The sequence below is a fragment of the Piliocolobus tephrosceles genome, chromosome 17, assembly GCF_002776525.5.
Source record: "Piliocolobus tephrosceles isolate RC106 chromosome 17, ASM277652v3, whole genome shotgun sequence".
Taxonomy (NCBI): domain Eukaryota; kingdom Metazoa; phylum Chordata; class Mammalia; order Primates; family Cercopithecidae; genus Piliocolobus; species Piliocolobus tephrosceles.
In genome coordinates, this window is record NC_045450.1 from 22,193,054 (window position 1) to 22,215,649 (window position 22,596).

General features: G+C 44.3%; 1 protein-coding gene across 2 annotated transcripts in view; it reads left to right on the forward strand.

Moving 5' to 3' along the window:
- The first annotated feature begins 784 nt into the window (after window positions 1-784).
- The window catches only part of PRKCB (protein kinase C beta), a 382,686-nt gene continuing 360,874 nt past the window's right edge, over window positions 785-22,596 (forward strand). For both annotated transcript variants that reach the window (XM_023189314.1, XM_023189313.1), the window contains exons 1-2: window positions 785-1,187; window positions 2,194-2,225. In XM_023189314.1, coding sequence (XP_023045082.1) covers window positions 1,015-1,187; window positions 2,194-2,225 — 205 coding nt within the window. In that variant the 5' untranslated portion in view covers window positions 785-1,014. The remainder of the gene's footprint in view (window positions 1,188-2,193; window positions 2,226-22,596) is intronic.

A 22,596-nucleotide genomic window follows, 5' to 3' on the forward strand; every position in this document is an offset into this window, starting at 1 on the left:
ATACCTCTTGTTATTCAAACTCAGACCAAAAGAGACAGGCTTTCCCCACCCCCCGCCAGAGGGTGCACAAATACGACCAGAATTTGTGAAGATGAGTCAGAAATGAACGAAATTTGGAAAAATAATGATCTACTGAAATCCTTCCCCCCCACACTGTTAGCCCTATGTTACAGTTGGGGAAACGGAGTCGGTTTGCAGAGGGGATGAACAGAAGGTAGGGAGTTCTCTTCCAAACGTGCAGGGGGCAGGCAAAGCCAAGAATCTTCTTTGTGGTGGAGTTAGAGATATATAAAATAAAGATCGCTCCTCCCCTACCTCTGCGGAACGTGTGTGTGTATGTGTGTGTAAGTGTGTGCTGCCACAAGCCTTTCCGAATGAGTGACAGCGGGAGCCCATCCCTCCAGGAGACGCGTGCAGAATGACCAATGGGATGGATGGGGGTGGATGGGTACCAGTCTCCGCAGAGGCCGGGGTGGAATTCGCTGCGCCCCACCCCTTCCACCAGCTCTCCTTCGCCCCGTAGGTCCTTCCACTCTCGCTCCTCCCAGGGGCACATCTCTTGAACGCAGCCCCGGGGGCCGAGCACGGGGTGGGGTGAGGGGCGAGGCTTGGGTCCGGCGACCCCGGGCTGCGGTCCCAACGCTGCAGAGCTGCGGCTGTGCACGCTTAGCCGCGAGGCCCACGGCAGCCCGGGCGCGGATATGTAAAGCAGCTGGCGGCGCTGGGCGGGGCCTGGACGCGATGCAAATGAGGAGGGCGGGGCTGGCCCGGGGCTCCGCCTCCCTCCCCCGCAGCTGGGGCCAGCGGTGCCAAGCGCAGCTGGACGAGCAGCAGCAGCTGGGCGAGTGACAGCCCCGGCTCCGCGCGCCGCGGCCGCCAGAGCCGGCGCAGGGGAAGCGCCCGCGGCCCCGGGTGCAGCAGCGGCCGCCGCCTCCAGCTCCTCCCCGGCCCGCAGCCCGCGGTCCCGGGGCCCCGGGGCCGGCACCTCTCGGGCTCCGGCTCCCCGCGCGCAAGATGGCTGACCCGGCTGCGGGGCCGCCGCCGAGCGAGGGCGAGGAGAGCACCGTGCGCTTCGCCCGCAAAGGCGCCCTCCGGCAGAAGAATGTGCACGAGGTCAAGAACCACAAATTTACCGCCCGCTTCTTCAAGCAGCCCACCTTCTGCAGCCACTGCACCGACTTCATCTGGTGAGCGCGCGCTCAGGGCACCTTTCCGGGCCCCCGAGGGCAGCGCCGCGCCGGGGACCCGCTCTCCGCGCCCTCTGCGCCCTCCGCGCCCCGGAACCCCGCGTCCCCGGACTCCCCGCTCCGGACCCTGCTGTCCGGGACTCCCGGATGGACAGTCCTGCGGTTGCCCTGTCCCTACCCCGGTCCCAGACGGTCCTCCGCGGGGCGCCTCCTGCCCTCTCCTGCTCCCAGGCGCCTCTAGAGCGCCCAGGGGCAGCGTCGCGGGCGCCTTTGCTCCAGCTGGCTAGGAGCGCTCGGGGTCTGTGCCTTCTCTGGAGGGCAGCGCCTCGGGTGCTCTCTGACTCGGGGTTCCCTATCTCTCCGGCTGCTTCCGGGCGCGAGGAGCCCTCGCCCCCCACCCCTTGTTTCCGGAGGGCAGCGCCCTGGGTGTCCTTCTCTATCTCCCTGCGGGCATGGGACATCCTTTCTCCCTCCTCTTTGCCTCCGAGCAGCGCCCTGTGTTATCTCCCATTGCCCCTTCCCAAGGGCCTGGGTTCCCCTTTCCACTCCTCGGTCACATCACTGAGGGCCCCTTTCTTCCCCGGTCCCTTTAGTAGTGGGGCATCGTTTCCTCCCCAGTCCCCCTCCCAGGGGACACCACCGCCGCGGGGTCACTCGCCCTCTCTCGGAGTGCGTCTTTATCTCTTCTCTTTTACTAAGGGTGCTGGGGCATCTATGGGCAGATCTACCGCCTGCCTTCAGCCCCTACCCCGGGAAACGCTCCCCACTATCCTGCCACCTGGTGGTCGCAGCCTTCTCTCTTCTGCAGGAGTGAAGGGAGATGAGGGTTACAGCTGAGCTCCCACCTACCCCCACAAAGGCGGAAGACTCTTGGGCACCGGCCTGTGGCTGGGAGTTTGCACCTGGGGTACAGAGGCAGGGAGGAAGGGGGGTGACTCTGTGGGGAACTAGCTGGAGGCTCGGCCCCCCCAGGCTGCCTGACATACACCTCCTTCTGCTTTTGCAGGGGCTTCGGGAAGCAGGGATTCCAGTGCCAAGGTAGGCTCTGGGGCTTTGGGGATGCTATTTGTGGGAAGAGAGGGTGAAAAAGACTTTATAGAAGAAGTTACTGAGTCAGGCAGAGAGTGAAAGAATTACGTTGGTCAGAGTGACCTCCCAGGCTAGGAATTCTTCACCACAACAGGGTCCTTTTAAGGGGTGTGTGCGTGACTGGGCCGATGGCCCTGGGAGGCTTATATGCCAAGGAAGTGCACCTACCCTTCCTGCCTTCCCTGCTCTGGAAGAGTCAAAGCAGCCTCCTGAAGCAATCCTGGCATGGTCAGTTCTGTTGGGGGAGAAAGTGTCTTCCCGGGACGTTTCTGGGAGAACCTGTCCTTCTTAGTTCCTCCCCCTTTCTCTGCCCATGTCCCTTCCTTATCTCACCCAGGGAGGTTCTGCCTCGCCCTGCCTTGCAGAGGTCTCCGCAGGTGGCTGCTGCTCCTTTGCAGATGGTACATCACCTAGAAAGACGACTGTGTTTGTCTCCTGGGCCTCCTCTCTCTCTGAAAGAAGTAGTTCCAGAGGGGGTGTTTCTCAGATCCTGGTTTAAATCACCCTATCTTCTGGGTAGAAACAGAAAGGTCTCCAGGGCACTGGTTACCTGAGTTCTTGCATCTGGCTTCAGATCCTGGACCCTAACCAGGGGTATCAAACCTGCTGGTGGTGACTTGATCACGTGTAAGGTGCCCCCTCCCCCGTCTTTGGGGCTCATGTCTGAAACACAGATTGCAAATTGGCTCTCCAGGACCAAAAGTCACCCGCAGTTCTGTGTAGCCCTTAGGGTGTCTTATTTGTGAATTTGATGTGAACATTTTAGAGCCGGGAGATTTCACATGCACATCCTAATTTCCAACTTTAACTCTGCTGAGAAATGGTCTGACTTTCGCGTGAAAACAATCATTTGGAGCTGAGAGCCGTTGTCGTAGATGGGGAACAGCTTTACCATTTTGTCTCAGTTGATTCCAATTGGGACCACTTCACCCATTTCTGGCCCCTGTAGGCATTTAAATTTGCAACCTCTCATCTGGAAAGTTTGTGTGTGTATTTTTTTTTTTTAATTTTAATTTTCCACTCTTAGACTTGGCGAGATTGAGTTTGGTAAGAAACAGTGCATTTCTAGGGTATTGTATCTTTAGGGGCAAATTGACCACCACCCTGGTGAGCTGAGTTTAAATCAAAAGAAAGTATTTGAGTGTGGAAGAGTCTGACATGTGATTTAGCACTGACTGACAGTTTTGTGGCTGCACCTCCACCCTCCAGGGAAAAGTAAAGTGATCCCTAGTGAGTGTAGGTGGCATCGTCAGTGGTGCAGAATGTTTGCTTGCTGGCAGCATGGCACTGTGCTCCTCTGAGACTTGTGCATACTCTTCTGAGATCGAGGCCCCAGTGGGCTCAGTGAGCCCTGCCAACCTACGCAGCCTCTCTTACCAAGATTTGGATCCACTGCACCACACCAGAGGACTCCTCATGTCTTTTTAAGTGGCAACAACTTAGGCCCTCGTGCAAACAAGTTTGGACTGTTTTCTAGAACTTTGACCCCTCAAACAAAACGCCAATAGTGTCTTGATGCTGGAATGTGTAATTTCTTCTTTGAGGTTGCCTTTCACTTCCATGAATCAGTTTCAGTCTTTGTCTCTTGCTGAGGCCGGGGGCGATTTTTAAACATTTTTACCACGGCTCTTCTTCGCCACCTGCTCTGTTGTTATTGATGGATGGGAAAGTCACTTTGGAATGTGCAAGGCATGACACCTCTGAAATAGGAGATCCTCTAACTCAAAGTCTGGAAGATAACAGGACTTTTTTGATGTTATGAGAAAAAGGCAGAATTAAAGTTTGTCATGAAATATGGCCACTTTAGAGATAGGAGTGTCTTTTTTTTTTTTGACAGAGTCTCACTCTGTTGCCCAGGCTGAGTACAGTGGTATGATCAGAGCTTACTACAGCCTCAAACTCATGGGCTCAAGCGGTCCTACCGCATCAGCCTCCTGAGTAGTTGGAACTACAGGTACACACCACCACGCCTGTCTAATTTTAAAACAACTTTTGTAGAGAAGGGGTCTTGCGATGTTGCCTAGACTGGTCTTGAACTCCTGGCTTCAAGCAGTCCTCCCACCTCAGCTCCGCAGTGTTAGGATTATAGGTGTGAGCCGCTATGCCCCTCTGGAGTGTCTTTTTTTAAAATTGCCTTTCTTTTTCTCTTCCCTGCCTCCCGACCAAGAGGCAGTGTAGAGAAGTGGGCCTGTGCACAGGCTACCAGGCAAGTCCCTGTCGGTCTGAATCCTGGCTTTGAGACTTCTCAGGCATATTACTTAGCTTCTCTGTATCTCAGCCTCCTTGTCTATAAAACGGAGCCAGTAACAGTACCATAGTGTGGCTGAGCAGCTCCAACTCATTGCAGTATCCAAGATTCTTGGGCCAGAGCTTGGCACAGAGTATCTTCAGAAAATATCAGCTCTTATGATGTCCCCAGACTACCCCAATGGTGGGGCAGCTGGTACGAGAGAAGACTGGCTCTGCAGGGTTGCTTGGCTGTGGAACTGCCTGCCAGGTAAGAGTCAAAATTCAGCCATGAACTTCTGGTCACTCTGTGTAGCTGCTTTGACAGCGTATTCCATTTGGGCAGGAGTAGGGAGGAGTGAGGGGAGGGGCAGATTGGCAGTCCCTGAAATTGAGATGTTTAGAATGGGAACATACAGGAAGGAGGGAAATTTATCCCTGGTACTCAGCATTGCCTGGGACTAATTCTGGAACCACTGAGGAGTTCCTTAGTATCTGATTGTTCTTGGTACCAGATATTTCCTCTGAAAGTGAATCCACTTACAATGGAATCAACAGTTTATACAAAACACATAAGGTTTTATGAGCTCACTTAAGTCAGCAATCCAGAACCCAGGGCCTCAAGTTCCTTTCAGTTTTCTGCTCCGCCATCCCTGGGGAGTGACAATTACCTCCTGATCCAAGAAGGATGCTAGACTGTGGAGTCCTCATACCCTTCTTTCAGCTAGCAGGAAGGAAGAAAGGGGTAAAGAAGGGCAAATAGCACATGCTCGGTGTCACTTGGGGAAGCTGCTCAAGATCCTTCGACTCATATCCTATTAGCTAGGGTTTAATCACATACCCACACCTTGCTGCGAGGCAGCATGTGGGAAATGTAGTGTTTATTTCAGGCAGCCACTATTTAGAGGATGTTTCCATTTCAAAAATATAAGCAGAGAGAGGATATTGTCTCTGCCACTCCGGTAGGAGGTATGTAGGATGATCTCAAGGCAAAGAAACCATTGAGAGTTACCTTCATGCTCTATATGGAAATTGGGTACACTGCTATGGGTTGGGAGAGGAAGGATGGAAAACTCATAAACCATGGGAAATTATGGATTTCTACATGCTCAGGGGAGCTTAAGAATCGATTTTCTTGCTTTTGTATGATGATAGGACAAAACTTTAGGTTGACTGCCACGTAATTTCTCCCTTTTTGTTTCCACTCTGTCTATTTCTTATAAAACCACTCTCTGGGAGGTAATTTAAGAATGTATTTGATGACAGGCAACTGGGGCTGAAGATCCCTATTGTAAAATTGCCTAAATTCTAGAGTAGAAGTGGAACTCCTTTGACAAGCAAGGCAGATTTCTCTCTATGGCATTATTTTTTCTTTTCCTTTTTTTTTTTTTTTTCAAGACGGAGTCTCTCTCTGTTGTCTAGGCTGGAGTGCAGTGGCACCATTTCAACTCATGGTAACCTCCATCTCCCGGGGTTCAAGTGATTCTTCTGCCTCAGCCATCCAAATAACTGGGATTATGTGGGATTATGGGGGCCCACCACCATGCCTGGCTAATTTTTGTATTTTTACAAAATTATGTAGAGATGGGGTTTCACCATGTTGGCCAGGCTGGTCTCGAACTTCTGACCTCAGGTGATTCACTTGCCGTGGACTCCCAAAGTGTTGGGATTACAGGCATGAGCCACCGTGCCGGCTGTCTCTATGGCATTCTTTACAGGAACTTAGGACCCACATTTGAGCTTTAGTTGTAATTAATTAATTCTACCCAAGCCATTGGGTATAATGAGACTCTTATTCTCAGAAGACTTTACAGTTTGGCAGCGAGAAAAGCCTTCTTCCTTTTTTTTTTTTTTTTTTTTAAATTTTGTTCTTAGAGACAAGGTCTCACTGTATAGCCCAGGCTGGAGGGCAGTGACATGATCATAGCTCACTGCAGCCTCAAACTCCTGAGCTCAAGCGATTCTCCTGCCTCAGTCTCCTGAGTAGCTGGGACTGCAGGTGTGTGTCACCACGCCCTTTTTTTTTTTTTTTTTTGAGACGGAGTCCATTCTGTCATCCAGGCTGGGGTGCGGTGGCATGATCTTAGCTCACTGCAACCTCCACTTCCCGAGTTCAAGTGATTCTTGTGCCTCAGCTTCTTGAGTAGCTGGGACTACAGGCATGTGCCACCATACCTAGCTAATTTTTATATTTTTAGTAGAGGTGGAGTTTTGCCATGTTGGTTAGGCTGGTCTCGAACTCCTGACCTCAGGTGATCTGCCCGCCTTAGCTTCCCAAAGTGCTGGGATTACAGGTGTGAGCCACTGAACCTGGCCAAATATATATTTTTTAATTTTAAATTTTTTTTGTAGAGATAGCGGGTCTTGCTTTGCTGCCTGTGCCTGGTCTCAAACTCCTGGCCGCCAGCCAGGAGTCTCATTCTGCTTTGGCCTTCCGAAGTGTTTTTTGTTTGTTTTTGTAAAGGAAGTGAATTTGGTAGAAATAGGCAATAAAATAGAGAGATTCGGAATTCTTAGCAAGGAGTTGGAGTCCAGTAGAACTGGGTATATATCTGTGATGGGTCGCTTACTCCCTCTGTGACCTTGGGCGAGTCATCCCCCAGTAGCAACCTTGGTCTCCTCATCTGGAAAATGGGGATAATAGCACCTAACTCAAAGGGTTATGGTGAAAAATAAAGAGGTGGTGCATGAGAAATAGCCACAGCAAGTATCAACGACTCTAAGTGAGACCATCAGTATCACTTGATTAGCAGTAGGAAACTGTGTCAAAGTGGGACAGAGTTCATTCTGGAACTTGTTAAATGACTAGGCCTCTTTCATGTACTTAAGAGAGTTTCTCTTCTTGGATGTATTTCTTCCTAGGTATTGGGTAACACCAGTGAGTGCTCAGTTCAGTGTCTGGGCCCAGAAACCCAGGCCTGGTTAGCATTGTCTTTTCTTCTGAGAAAGATCTGAACTTGCCATGGACTCTCTAGAAAAACCCCAGCACACAAATTTTCTATGAAAAGCTAGAACTGATGATTATAATGAGTAAGTTGGCTCTTTTTTTTCTCATGTAGATTAGAAAACATGTTTTTAAATCTTCTAATTGAAATTATTCTTAAAAAACCCCAAAGCCTGACATGACTCCGACCACGGTTGTTTTCATCAATGTCAATTCTATCAAATCAAATATAAATTTATTTTAGTGTGTAGTTAACACATGTAGATTAGAAGAGTTTGCACTTTTTTATACCACAAAAAATGAAAGGTTAATTTTATTTTCTATGAAAAGCTAGAATTGATGATAATGAGTAAGTCAGCTCTTCTTTTTCCCATGTGGATTAGAAAACAGATTTTTAAATCTTGTAGTTGTAATTATTCTTAAAAAACCCCAAGTCATGACATGGCTCCAACCATTGTTGTTTTTTTCAATATTCACCCTATCAAACATAAGTTTATTTTAGTGGGTAATTAACACATGTAGATTAGCATAGCATACGTGTATTTATGTAACAAAAAATGAATCAAAGGTTAATTTTATTTTGGGCAGTGTTCCCTAGAAATGTATAATATGACCTCATGCACTTCAGGTTGAATTTTCTTAGTAAAATCATAAAGAGGGCCATTTTTTCAAAAAATCACCAAGTCAGGCTGCAAGTTTAGAGGTTACTTCTATTGTTTCACTTCTCTTTCTTCCCAGAAGCAGACCCCAGAGACCTGTGAGCCAAACTCCACTCACCTTTTAGCTTATTCTAAATGTGTCCTGTGGGCTTCTATGTGAATAAAAGGCAGAGGCTTTTTGACTTCGTGTTTGATGATCTGGCTTTTTTCTTTTTTTTTCCACCTGAAGAGGGATTTCAGGCTCAATGTCCCAATCAAAATAAGAATCTTTGAGTGGGTTAACGCTGAGTCTTAAAAAGGAGGGCTGATTTGTTGGATAGGCAACAGCAAATTCATTTTTCACTGTGGAGCACTCAGGAGGAGCCTGAAGCTTTGTCACTGGGCAACAGAACGTCTTTCTAAGTAAATATGGAAAATATGACCTTTGAAAACCTAGATGATATGATATACAGATTCTTAGGAAATAATTTTTAAAAAATATATTATTTCCGAGCACTAATGATACTCCAGATACTGCCCACAACTAGATGCAGCATGTTTATAATGTATCTAGGCCAATAAAAAGAAGATATAGAAGAAGGCAATTGGTCAAAAAATTAACTGAAGGTTTGAAAATAATTTTATATACATTTGTACTGTTGGAGTCTCTCTTTTCTCGTCTCTGCTTATCCTTCTGTCTCTGTCTCTCTGTTTCCATCACACACACACACACACACGTGTATACACACACATATATGTAAGTAGATCAATATGTCATAATTTTCACAATATGCATCATCTTTTGCTACTTTTCAGATACAAGTCATTAAATTACTAAGTATAATTTAAAAGCTATGGTCTGGTCTTGTAACTATGCAGTTCAATTAATTCTTGGATAGATAGGGGGATCTGCTGAAAAGTTTGTTTCTGATTGATGCCTTCAAAGGTAAGTCCTTTATGTTCTGGCATTTGCTCTAATAACATGAATTCTTTGACTTCATTCATCCAATCTCCTCATTGAAATTGTGTGAAATTCCATAGATAGAATGTTAGCCTTTTTACAGAGAATACAACATCCTCAGTGTTTACATATGGCATTTGGAGGTGTGGTGGCTGCTTGAAAATCCAGTAGGAAATTCGTCTGTTCACCACATACATTCATTTATTCATCCCTCCATCCCTCCATTTGTCCATCCATCTCTCTTTTCATCATCTGTTTTTCCATTTATCTATTTGTCCATCCATGCATCCATCCATTCACCCATCTTTCCATTCTCCTTCTAAAAGTTCTCTCTCTCTCTCTTTCTTTCTTTTTTTTTTTTTGCTTTAGACAGGATCTCACTCTTTCACCCAGGCTGGAATGCAGTAGTGCCATCTTGGTTCACTGTAACCTCCGCCTTCCAGGTTCAAGTGATTCTTCTGCTCAGTCTCCCAAGTAGCTGTGGTTACAGGCTCGTGCCACCACACCCAGCTAACTTTTGCATTTTTAGTAGAGACAGGGTTTCACCATGCTGGCCAGGCTGGTCTCTATGACCTCAAGTGATCTGCCCACCTCAACCTCATGAAGTGCTGGGATTACAGGAGACAGCCACCATGCCTGGCCTCACTGGTTAAGTTCTATGTGTCAAGTTCTATGTGTCAGGAGCTATTTTAGGTGACGAAATACGGTCATGAATGAGATTGAGAAGATTTCTGTTGTAATGGAGCTTATGATGTAGTGGGGGGAGATAAGACATTCTACAGATCATTGCACCCATATTTAATCTCATTTTTATTAGGTACTTTGAAGAAAATGCACTGGGTACTAGGAGAATATATAATGGGAAGCTAACTTATGTAATGGCTGGGGATACAGTCAGTGGTCTGGGAATTAAAAAAAAAAAAAGCCCAACTTTTCATTCTCATTTTCTGAGGTAACTGGAGAAAGTCTGAGTTGTCAAGGAACTACAGCTAGAAATCTGTATCGTAAAACTGCCCATATCCTGGATAATATATACAACAGGGCTGAAGGCAGTGGCTCATGCCTGTAATCCCAGCACTCCAGAAGGCCAAGGCAAGAGGATTGCTTGAGGCCAGCAGTTCGAGACCAGCCTGGGCAACATAACGAGACCCTATCTCAATTAAAAACAAAACAAAACAAAATATGTGCAGGAGACTTATCTTTGTGACATTCTATGGAAAAAGCCTAAATATTTATTTGTATCATGGCTGCAAGTAAGATGAGTAAGTATTTGGTAGAACTAGCCTGTTACTTTGAGATGGCTTCTTTCCCAGTTTGACAGAGAACTTCATCTCCTCTTAGTTAATGACTCAGATAATGAGCTGACTTCCTTTTTGTTTAGGGTTTGCAGTTTGAGGTGGCTGTTCTAAAGAAGAAAAATCAGACAATTTCAGAGGTGGAGGAGCAAGTCTGGGCTAATAAATTGAAAATAAATAAAAAGAGAGCACAGCATTTCAGTGAGAGGCGTTTTGAGCTGAAAGTCCGTTTTCAGGGGGCACAAGATTACTCACATTGCCTCCCAAATACCTTCCTCACCCTGTGTCCATCTCTGATATATTATAACTCTTCATTCCTTTGACTTGGACAGTATTTTCTCTTGTTCAGAAGATACTTTGTAAGTAGTTTAACAATAAACAGTGTTGACTCACTTACAGAAAAAGGACTTTTGTCAAGTCTGTCTTTCTGATTTCATTAAGGAGAAAGTCTCAGTTGGTATTAATATGTCTTTAACACCCCTCTAACACAAATCTGGACACTTAGTAGATACCTGTTGAATATTCTTTTTTTTTAATTATTATAAAGGAACTACAGGGAATTATGAGAATATAAAAATATGGGCCGGGTGTGGTGGCTCATGCCTGTAATCCCAGCACTTTGGGAGACTGAGGTGGGTGGATCACCTGAGATCAGGAATTCGAGACCAGCCTGGCCAACATGGTGAAACCTCTTCACGACTAAAAATACAAAAGCTAGCTGGGCGTGGTGGCGTGTGCCTGTAGTCCCAGCTACTAGGGAGGCTGAGGCAGAAGAATCGCTTGAACCCAGGAGGCAGAGGTTGCAGTGAGCCAAGATCGCACCACTGCACTCCAGCCCAGCGACAGAGACTGTGTCTTAAAAAAAAAAAAAAAAATCAGTTTCTATCTGTGAACCGACTTTTTCTTTTGGGTCAGCGGTGTTACACTTTTACCTGATGTTGAGCCTGGTTCTGTTCTACCCTGGGCTTGATTCTGTACTGGCTGTTCCTCCTTGTGAATAGAGAAGGGAAGTTCAGGGTCTTTCCTGGAAATTTTTGGTGTTGTAAGGATGCTTAGTGTTCTAGAGGGTTGAGAGGAACAGCAAGGACAGGATCTGGTAGAGATGGCAGCTTTTATTCAGAAGTGCTAAGCAGTTAATCATTACCATGGTTGTTATTACCTTTTAATTGACATTTGTCCTGCTTGTTTGTGGTCTCCTGGGCATCTCCTTCCCCCCCAGCCCACAGGCAGAAAGTTGCCCTACAGAGTCAGGAGGAGAACTCAATCCCAGACCAGAGAGCTCTGATCCACTCTTATTTGGTCTTGGAAGTGGCTAAGTAGATGGAAATTAACTGGTTCAAGATATGCAGCATCATTAGTTCAACCATAACCATGTTCCTGGGTTGAATTCTAGCTTTCTTTTTTCTTTCATCTTGCTACTTCCCAGAGACCAGACTTTGGGCCTCTAGGGAGGGAGTATCAAATTGGACTTGAGAGTTCAAGCTCAAATCTGACCTAATTTTAAATCCTGGTTCTGCTTCTCCATGTCTTCATGACCTTTGGGTGGGTAAAATATGATCCTGCCCCTATCTATCTATCTATCTATCTATCTATCTATCTATCTATCTATCCACCCATCCACCCACCCATCCAGCAATCCATCCATTCATTCATCCATCCATCCATCCACCCATCCACCCAGCCATTCTTCCATCCATCCATCCACCCATCCATCCATCCATTCATCCATTCATCCATCCATCCATCCACCCATCCACCCAGCTATTCTTCCATCCATCCATCCACCCATCCATCCATCCATCCATTCATCCATCCACCCATCCATCCAGCTATCCAACCATTTTTCTATTCATCTAATATATATTTATTGGGTGCCTACCACATATCAGGTACTGTTCTAGGCATTGGAACTAGAACAGTGAACAAAGCAGCATCACTGACTTCATGGAATTTACATTCTAGTAGAATAACAGTGATAAGTAAATAACATAGAACAAATATATTGTATAATGTCAGGTTGCCATATGGGCTTTGAAGAGAAATAAGACACTGTCCTCACCCTTAAAGATCTTCCTGGTCTTTTAAAAGGAGAATAGCACATGGCCAATTAGTTCTGAGACATAATGTAAAGTGCTACACCAAGGATGTAAAAACACTTTGGATGGCATCCCTGCTCCTCCTCGGACCGGTGAAGATTCCACAGAGGAGGTGACATTTGGGAACAGTCTTACAGCAGGAGTGGGAGTTCCCAGATTGACAAGGGGATGAGGGCAGGGGAGGGTGTTTCAGGCACAGGACGGACAAGGCAGTTGAGATAGTGAGGAGAGAGAATAGGGCATATGCAGGGGACAGGAAGAAGAGGGTGTGAGGGAGGGAGGAGCAGGTGGGAGACAAACGTCACATCACAGGGGTTGGCCCCTGTGAAGGCAGTGTAGTGACTAGGAAGTGGTTGTTGTCACCGTTTTAAAGTGGGATGTGTGGGGGTGAGTGAAATGGCCAAATGTTTGAAAAAGAGGAGCATGAGATGCCTTTGGCAACAATACTTGCCATGACTCAAATCCTGAAATTCCAGGCCTGCAGGGATGGAAGTCAGGCAGGAGAAACTGAAATGGCCATTTATAAGCAGTGGGGGTGCCTTACCGGAGCACCTCGGGGCTGTTGCTATTTTTCACACCCTAAAGACATATTTGGAATTTCATGTCAGTCATATTGTTGATTGTTCTATTTTGAGGGTGGTTACTAGGTTATTTTTATGGTTCTATCAATAGGGATATCTCTCTTCACTGCATCCTTAGACGTGGAGGGCCGTAGAAATGAATTTTCCTCTGAAAGGCATCCTCCCACTCCTTCTCCCTCTCCACTGCTGTCACCCAGTGGGTACGTGTTTATTGAGTACATGCTGCACATGGTGGTGAAGAGTTGGTGTTTTGGAGAAAGAAAGGCTTTGGTTTAAATCTTGACTTCTTGCCGTGGGACCTTAAGCAAGTTACTTAACCTCTTTGAGCTTCTGTTTTTTCATAGTTGAAAGGATATAATAATAAAACCTAGTTTATGTGAAGTGTTTCTTAGCACCCTACCTGACATATATACAGTAAGCACTTGATAAATGGTAGTTATTTCTGTTCTTCCTAGGACTGGGCACTGTCCTTGTCCTTACTGAGTTTATAATCCTGTTGGGGAGGCAAGATGAATGCTCTTGAATCAAGGAGACGATGCAAGAGTGGATGTGCTTACATGTCATGGTCAATAGCATTAGCTGCACCTTACCGTGGATCTGAGAGAGAAATGCTTGACTGGGGCCAGAGAGGTGATTTGAGCGTGGGTGAGCACAGTGCTTTCTGAGAAACCCTTTCCTGGCTTGCGATGCTTTAATTTGTGGGAAACCTCAGAAAGTTGAATTGCAATCTGTGATCACCCCATCGGCTGACCTCATTTCAAAAATGTATTGGTAGCATTTCAACTTTAAATAGATTTGTGACCATTTCACTCTTCTAAATTTGGGTTCCCTTCACCCTTTGGGTGGAGTGTTTATATCCCTTTTCGGTTGAAGATGCTGGCAAGTAGTGTGGGTGAAGGTGGAGGGTGAAGTCTGCAGGATGGTCGCTTGTCTTGTTGGGATAGTCAGGGCAGTGATTTTTATGGGATGGCCCTATATTAAAGATCTTCTTTCCCTCCCTAAAGGTAGAGACCATTCTTTAGAATTTAGTCAGTGCTACAAATGAAGATTTGATAGTTATTTGGATATTTTTGTGTGTGTGTGTGGATTTTTTTTGGTAGTTATCTGGATACATTTTGTGGCAAAATTTATGGCTGAGGGTATTGATAATTCTTTCTGAGCCAAACAATGCACTTAGGAAAACAGGATTGACATATAGTATAGAGAAGGACTTCTTTTTATTTCAGTTGGATATTCATCTTTTGTTGGCTAGCTTTTTAAAAAAAAACTATTAATATTATTTTTGATTGACAAATCATAATTTATGTGCAATGTAATGTTTTGATAAATGTATACAATGTGGCATGGTTAATTCAAGCTAGTTAACATAACCATCAGTTTGTATACTTATTTTTTTGGTGAGACACTTGAAATTTACTTAGTTATTTGAAATATATGATACATTTATTATTGACTGTGTTACCCTGCTATGCAATGGATCTCCAAACCTGTTCCCCTTGTCTATCTGAAACTTTGTGTCCTTTGATCAACAACACCCTCCCTCCACCCCAGATTCTGGTAACCATCCTTCTACTCTCTACTTCTATGACTACAACTTTATTAGATTCCACGTATAAGTGAGATCATGCTGTATTTGTCTGTTTCTGGCTTATTTTACTTTGTATGTTGTTCTCCAGATTCATGTATATTGTCACAAGTGATAGAATTTTTAAGTCTGGGTAGGATTCCGTTATGTGTATATACTGTGTTTTCTTTATTCATTCATTCTCTATTGAACATTTAGGTTGATACCATATCTTTGCTATTGTAAATAATACTGCAACAAACATGGGAATGCACATATTCTTTGACATATTGATTTCAGTTGCTTTAAATATATACCCAGAAGTGGGATTACTGGATTGTATTGTAGTTTTTAAATTTTTTTTTTTAAATTTGAGACTGAGTTTTGCTCTTGTTGCCCAGGCTGGAGTGCCATGGTGCGATCTCGGCTCACTGTAACCTCCACCTCTCAGGTTCAAGAGATTCTCCTGCCTTGGCCTCCCAAGTAGCTGGGATTACAGGCTTGTACCACCATGCCTGGCTAATTCTGTATTTTTGGTAGAGACGGGGTTTCACTGTATTGGTGAGGCTGGTCTCAAACTCCTGACCTCAGGTGATCCACCTGCCTTGGCCTCCCAAAGTGCTGGGATTACAGGCGTGAGCCACCATGCCCTGTGGTAGTTCACTTTTTAGATTTTTTTTGAGAAACTTTTAGTACTGTTTTTCGTAAGGCCATACTAACTTACATTCCCACCCACAATGTATTGGTCCCCTTTTCTCTATATGTTCTCCAACATGTTATTTTTTATCTTTTTGATAAAAGCCATTCTAACAGGTGTGAGGTGATACCTCACTGTGGTTTTAATTTGCATTTCCCTAGTGCTTAGTGTGATGAACATTTTTTCATGTACCTATTGGCCACTTGTGTGTCTTCTTTTGAGTAATATCTGTTCAGATCCCATTTTTAAATCAGGTTATTTGTTTTCTTGCTATTGAGTTGTTTGAGTTCTTTGTATATTTTGGGTATTAATCTCTTGTCAGATACAGCGTTTGCAAATATTTTTCCCATTCTGTGGGCTGTCTCTTCACTTTGTTAATTGTTTCCTTTGCTGTGAAGAAGCTTTCAGTTTGATGCCTTCCCATTTGTCTCCTTTTGCTTTTGCTTAATCATTGCCCAAACCAGTGTTGTGGAGTTTTTCCCCTATATTTTTCTCTAGCAGTTTTATAGTTTCAGGTGTTAAGTCTTTAATCAATTTTGAGTTGGTTGTGTATGTGGTTTGTAAGATAAGGGTCTAATTTCATTCTTCTACCTGTGGATATCCAGTTTTCCCAACACCATTTACTGAAGAGACTGTCCTTTCCCTCATTGTGTGTTTTTGGCACCTTTATCAAAAATCAGTTGGCTATAAATGTGCGGATTTATTTCTGGGCTTTCTATCTTGTTCCATTGGTTGATGCATCTATTTTTATGCTAGTACTGTACTGTTTTGATTACAATTGCTTTATAATGTGTTTTGAAATCAAGGAGTGTGATTCTTCCAGCTTTGTTCTTTTTGCTCAAGATTTGGCTATTTGGGGGTCTTTTGTGGTCCTGTATGAACTTAGGGGTTGTTTTTACTATTTCTGTGAAAAATGACATTGGAATTTTGATAAGAATTGCATTGAATCTGTAGATTGCTTTGGATAGTATGGACATTTTCACAATATTAATTTGTCCAATCCATGAACACGGGATATCTTTTCATTTATTTATGTTTTCCTCAGTTTCTTTCATCAGTGTTTTATAGTTTTCAGTGTACAGATCGTTTACCTCCTTGGTTACATTTACACCTAGGTAATTTCTTTTTGCTGCTATTGTAAATGAATTTGTTTTCTTACTTTTCTAGTCTGGTAGTTTGTTATCAGATATGCTAGTATAGAAAATTAGAATAATTAGGTATTCTAATATAGAAACACGACTGTTTGTGTGTTGGTTTTGCATCCTACAACTTTATTGAATTTGTTGATCAGTTCTAACTGTTTTTGTTTTGGTGAATTCTTTAGGGTTTTCTGTATATAAAATCACCTTGTCAAGAAATAGAGACAGTTTCACTTCTTCCTTTCCTATTAGGATGCCTTTTATTTCTTTCTTTTTCCTAATTACTCTGGCCGGGACTTCCAGTACTCTATTGAAAAGAAGGGGTGAGAGTGGGCATCCTGATCTTAGAGGAAAGGCTTGCAACTTTTCAGTGTTGAGAATGATGTTAGCTACGAGCTTGTCATAATAGAGGCCATAGAGTTTATTGTGTTGAATGCATTTCCTTTATACCTTATCTGCTGAGTACTTTTTTCATGAAAGAAGGTTAAATTTTTTCAAATGCTTTTTTTTCTGCCTCTATTGAGATGATCAAGTGATTTTTGTCCTTTATTTTTTTAACATGGGTATCACATTTATTGATTTCTATGTGTTGAACCATCCTTGCATCCCAGGGAGAAATCCCACTTGATCATGGTGAATAAAATTCTTTTAATTTGGTTTGCTAATATTTTGTTGAGGATTTTTTTCCATCTATGTTCATCAGGGATATTGGTTTATAATTTTCTTCTCTTGTCATGTTTTTGTTTGACTTTGGTATGATAGTCTTGGATAATGAGTTTGGAAATATTCCCTCAATTTTTTGGAAGAGTTTAAGAAGAATTGATTGACATCCAGATCAAGAAACAGAACATTTTGGTACCCCCAGAAGCATCTCGCAGTCCCTATCCACTGTATCCTTCAGGAGTAATCACTATCCTAACCTCTGTCACCTACGATTACTTTCATCTGTTCCTCAACTTATGCCCACTGTTCTGTTATGCAACTCCATTGACTTATGCCCACTTTTCTGTTAAAAAATTTAGAAAGCACAGAGCTTTAAGTTACTGAGGCTGAGCCTGAGAAATGTTAGCTGGGACTTTTTTAGTTTTGCACAGAGGAAGTGAAATCCGTATGGGAGACAGGCACCTTCTGGAGTCACCCATTGGGGAATGGTGCCGTTTGCCTTCTTTGGGGGAACATCTGCTTCCCGTTTCAATGTTGCCCATAGGTTCCAGACTGTTCAACAAGGAAGCCAGGGCATTCTGACAGTTTTTCCACCCAATAATTTAGCTCTGTAAATACTAGGAAAACTTGAGCTCACAAACTATTTTTAGGGCTTAAATTCCAAAAATTCTGTATTAGTAAGAATCTATTAAAGCTGCTGTAACAGACAAACCTTGAAGTCTCAGTGGCTTGATAGAAGGGGGTTTATTTCTCACTCATGTCACTAACCAGTGCAGGTGGCCCTTGTCAAGACATCTTCCACAGAGTCACACAGGACCCCAGGGTCCTCCCCACTGGGTCAGTGGAGGGGGAAAGGGAAATCGAGAAAGCACACTCATTTCACAACCACTTCAGCTGGGGAAGGAAGTCACATCACGTCTGCTCACATTCTATTTGCCAGAACCCAGGCAAAGAGGCAACCAACTGAAAGGAATGCTGGGACATGTCAACTAGCTCTCTGTCCAGGAGGAAAAGAAAACAGGTTTTGATGAACTCAGTAAATCTTGCTCCAGTTTCCAAAGCCCAAAGCCATATCCCCTTTGTCTTTCTTTGTGGTGATGTATCTAGTTTTATCTCTCACTTGACTGGTAAAACTAAGATGTGAAACTCTAGAAGTCTTTATCTTATCAAACATAGTAGGGAAAGAGTGAGGTCTATTTGTGTTCCTAAAAGTGAAATAAAGAAGCACTCTTCTTGTTTTTAGTTATTAGAACAATCTGGTTCTTGTCAGACTTTCCAGTTTTTCAGTCAATCAGAGTTCTCGCCTCTTGGTTGCCTGTTGTATTAGTCCATTCTCATGCTGCTAATAAAGGCATACCTGAGACTGGGTAATTTATAAAGGAAAGAGGCTTAATTGACTCACAGTTCAGCATAACTGGGGAGGCCTCACAATCATGGCAGAAGGTGAAGGAAGATCAAGGCACTTCTTACATGGCGGCAGGCAAGAGAGCATGCGCAGGGGAACTGCCCTTTATAAAACCATCAGATCTCGTAAGACGTATTCACTATCACGAGAACAGCACCAAAAAACCCACCCCCATGATTCCATTACCTCCTGCCAGGTCCTTCTCATGACACATGGGGATTATGAGAGCTACAATTCAAGATGAGATTTGGGCGGGGACACAGCCAAGCCATATCACCTATGGACATCCCAAGCAGATCTCTCTGAGGCCGGGTTAGTTCTCTTCTAAGCTGACTTATCATATAGAAGAATCCTTTGTTGTTTCTACTTCAAGGTATTTGACTGGACACCCAACAAATCAGTTATTTATTGCTAGATAGCACATAACCTCAAGGCTTAATGGCTTCAAGTAACCACTCTTTTATTTAGTTTTAGTTTCTATGGGTCAGTAACTTGGGCTGGGCTCAGCTGGGTGACCAGCTCAATCTGGTCTGGGCAGGGATTGATTGTTCTTGGCTGGGCTCATTTACCTGCCTGGGGCCTCAGCAGGGATGTCTAGGACAACGGGGCCTCTCTTCAGGTCTTTCATCTTCCAGTGGGCTATCCTGAGCATGGTCACGTGCTGATGGGTGCATTCTCTGGGCGTGAGCAAGGGCTGCAGAGCTTCTTGAAGTCTAGGCTCAGGACATGCATAATATCACTTCTGCCATATTCCCTAGTGAAAGCAAATCACAAGCCCACCCCAGAAATAAAGGAGGAAATAGAGAAGAGAATAGACACCTCCTCTTGATGGGAGAAGCTGCAAATAATTTGTGATATTTTTGGAACCCACCACACTAATTTCAGTGTCATCCTCGCCATTGCTTGGCTGTCTAAAAACATACTCCAGTCTGGTGTGCATTTCCGAAAATTAACTTGATCAAAGGCAGGCCCCAGATGAGTGCTCAACATTTACAACTGATAATAATACTACCTACCTCCTAGGGAAATGGTAGGGCCAGATGAGATGCTGTATGCAAAGGATACAGCCCAGGGCTTAGTGCACACGCAACACTGAATACTACCACCATTGCTACTGAATACTGCCACCAAATACTACTGTTAACTACCACTTGGCACTGCCTAAAAGCTTGAGACTCAGAGAAAGGAACACAAAGCCTCTGCACTTGAAGAGGGAGAGATCAAAGAGAGACAGAGAGAGAGACAGACAGGTGTGCAAGTGAGTTCTTGCAACACAGTGTGGTCGGTGTGATTACAGAGCTGTGATGGAGTGTGGATAAGGTCCGATGACTTACTGGTCAAGAGCGTGGGTTCAGGCCTCAGTTCTTCCCCAATCACATGTGGGGTCTTAAGCATCTTTCTCTTTAATCTTCAGTTTCTTTGTCTGTGAAATGAAGATAATGGCATGGAGCCTACCTCTCAGAGTTCTATGTGGATTCATTGAGACAGGCAAACAACAACAACAACAACAAAAACTACAAACAAACAAACAAACAAAAACCAAAAACGAAAATCACATGACTACTCATTAAATGTTAGTTATAGAAAAGAATATAAGTTCTTAAATATGCCCTTGTAAAAATCTCCTAAAGACCTCATCATTACTTAGTTCTTCTGCAACTCTGGCTAGCGTCATTGATAAATTGTCTTAAAAGATGAAGATTTGCATGCAGGTGGTTTATTGGGGATGTAGCTCGTGGGAACAACATCTATAAGGGATAGAGGGAAGCAGGGAAGAGGTAGTTGAACTGTGGTGCAATAGTTGTAATAGAGGCCAAAGCCAATCCCATGACTGGAGCTGAGATGGCCCTTCAGAACTGGGACAAGCCAATGCATTAAGTGGACATTGGTTGTGGGCTGCTCTTTGGAAGGTAACATTACCTTGGGCAAAGCAGCTCTGTTCTTCGGGGAGGATTCCCAGGGAGGACACAGCTGTGAGCCATTGGTTTTCCCAGCAGCTGGGGGAATGAGTGCCTTGTCCCTATAGATGGTTTTGTGTGGGCGCATTTGGGGGATGCTCTCTGGGGTTCACCAAATGCTTCTACGTCTTTCTTAGAGGTTCATTTCAAACTATATCTTGGTTCATTCACAGTACTGATTTAGTTACTATCCAGATTCATAAACTGTACTTACTGGCACTGTGGACAGAGAGTCCTAATCCGACTAAGCCTAGGGAATGACATGGGAATGGCTTGTTCCAGGTTATCCAGCTACCAGAGAGGAGAGCTGGGATTCATATCCAAGCAATGAGACTTCATACCTCATCTTACTTCCCTTATGCTACACACACCTGAGTCACAGGAGATTCCAACTTATATTTCAAGCCCAGACTGCGTGACTTCAATGTCCTGTTGCCCTTAACCCTTATATCAGATTGCAACCCCACTCTGGAAAGTTTTCTTGAATTCTTCTGTGTATGTTTCTTAAACTGTGGATCATCACTCATTAGAGGTCATAAAATCAATATAATAGGTCAAGAACACCATAAAGAAAGTGGAACAGAAAATATCACAGTGCATCGCTCTCAGGAAGGGTAGGTGTCATTTTATGAAACTTTTTTTTTTTTTTTTTGAGAAAGAGTCTTTGTCTGTTGCACAGGCTGGAGTGCAGTGGTACAATCATAGCTGACTGCATCTTCAACCTCCCAGGCTCAAGAGATTCTCCCACCTCATTCTCATGAGTAGCTGGGACCAGAGTCACATGCCATCATGCCTGGCTAATTTCTAAAAATTTTTATAGAGATAGGGTCTCCCTGTGTTGCTCAGGCTGGTCTCAAACTCCTGAGCTCAAACAATCCTCCTACCTTGGCTTCCCAAAGTACTGGGATTATAGGCATGAGCCACTACTCCTGGCCTCATACAATTTTTATTTGATATACACATATATAGGCAGGAGTGAACTGCGTCAAAATGTAAAATGTGTCTCTTACTGCAAGTAACTGTCAATGTAGTTTGAATATCACTGTGAGATATATAGAGAAGAGGCTCTGGAGGCTCATGAACTTGGTCCATGGACTGCTGAGGCATTTTTTTTTTAAATCTTTAGAGATGTTATAAATGTAGTGCTTTGAATTCTTTATAATTAGAAGTTTTATTCTTACCCCGTCACCATATCCCAAGATCATTTTTATTATCATCTTTGAGCTTTAACATATCACAGACAAAAGTTATTTTTCCAAATAGAATTTTAAGTATGGTATAAGAGGTTTTTAGAAATGGCATGATTGGTTTTGGCAGAACTGCCTGGCCTGACCTGTCACTTGGGCGAAGTGTCAGAGAGCTGTGTCGAGTGCTGGCAGAGAGCTGTCCCTCTCCCGCAGAGAGAAGGAGCTGCTTATCCTGGGGGATAATGTGGGTTGAGAAAGAAGTGTTTTATGAGCAGAATCAGCACAGAGGGAGGGAGGAGGAGGTGTTTAGGGGCTGCAGAGAGCCGCCGGAAGATGTGGGAACAGTATGCCAGCACGGAGGTGGGTCGGATCCCCATGGTGGGATTTTGCTGAGGGTTGCCTCCAGCTGAGACTTCCAAGGGCTGGGATTCAGTGTGTGTTTATGTTCTCTGGTGTCCCTGATAGGTGGGGGCCCACATGACAGCTGGCCTCACTGTGTTTCCCTTCTGGCCATCTCTGGTTTGGGGCCCAAGGGCCACAGGGGGGCCAGGGCACTCCAGATGGGATGAAAAGTCAAGTCCAAGAAAAAACTGAAATCTGGGCTAGGCTTGTCCCTGCTTGAGGATGTGTGTGTGTGTGTGTGTGTGTGTGTGTGTGTGTGCACACGCACATCTGCAGTCCCTAGAAGGATCTCTGTTCATTGGACAGAGAGGCCAAGGGAATTTTCCATTTCCTGGATGTCTTCAAAGTTTCAAATGCCGTTAACTTGAGCTGACATTTATTGAGTACTCACTCGGTGACTGGTACTGTTCTAAGTATTATTTAATCCTCACAACAGCCCTGTGTGGTTGCTGCTGTTATTATTGCCATTTTATGCTGAGAAAACAGCAAAAAGAAGTGAGAAATTTTTCCAAAGTTACAGTTAGGATTCTAACATGGACTTGGTTTTGGGATTGTGTAGCTTCA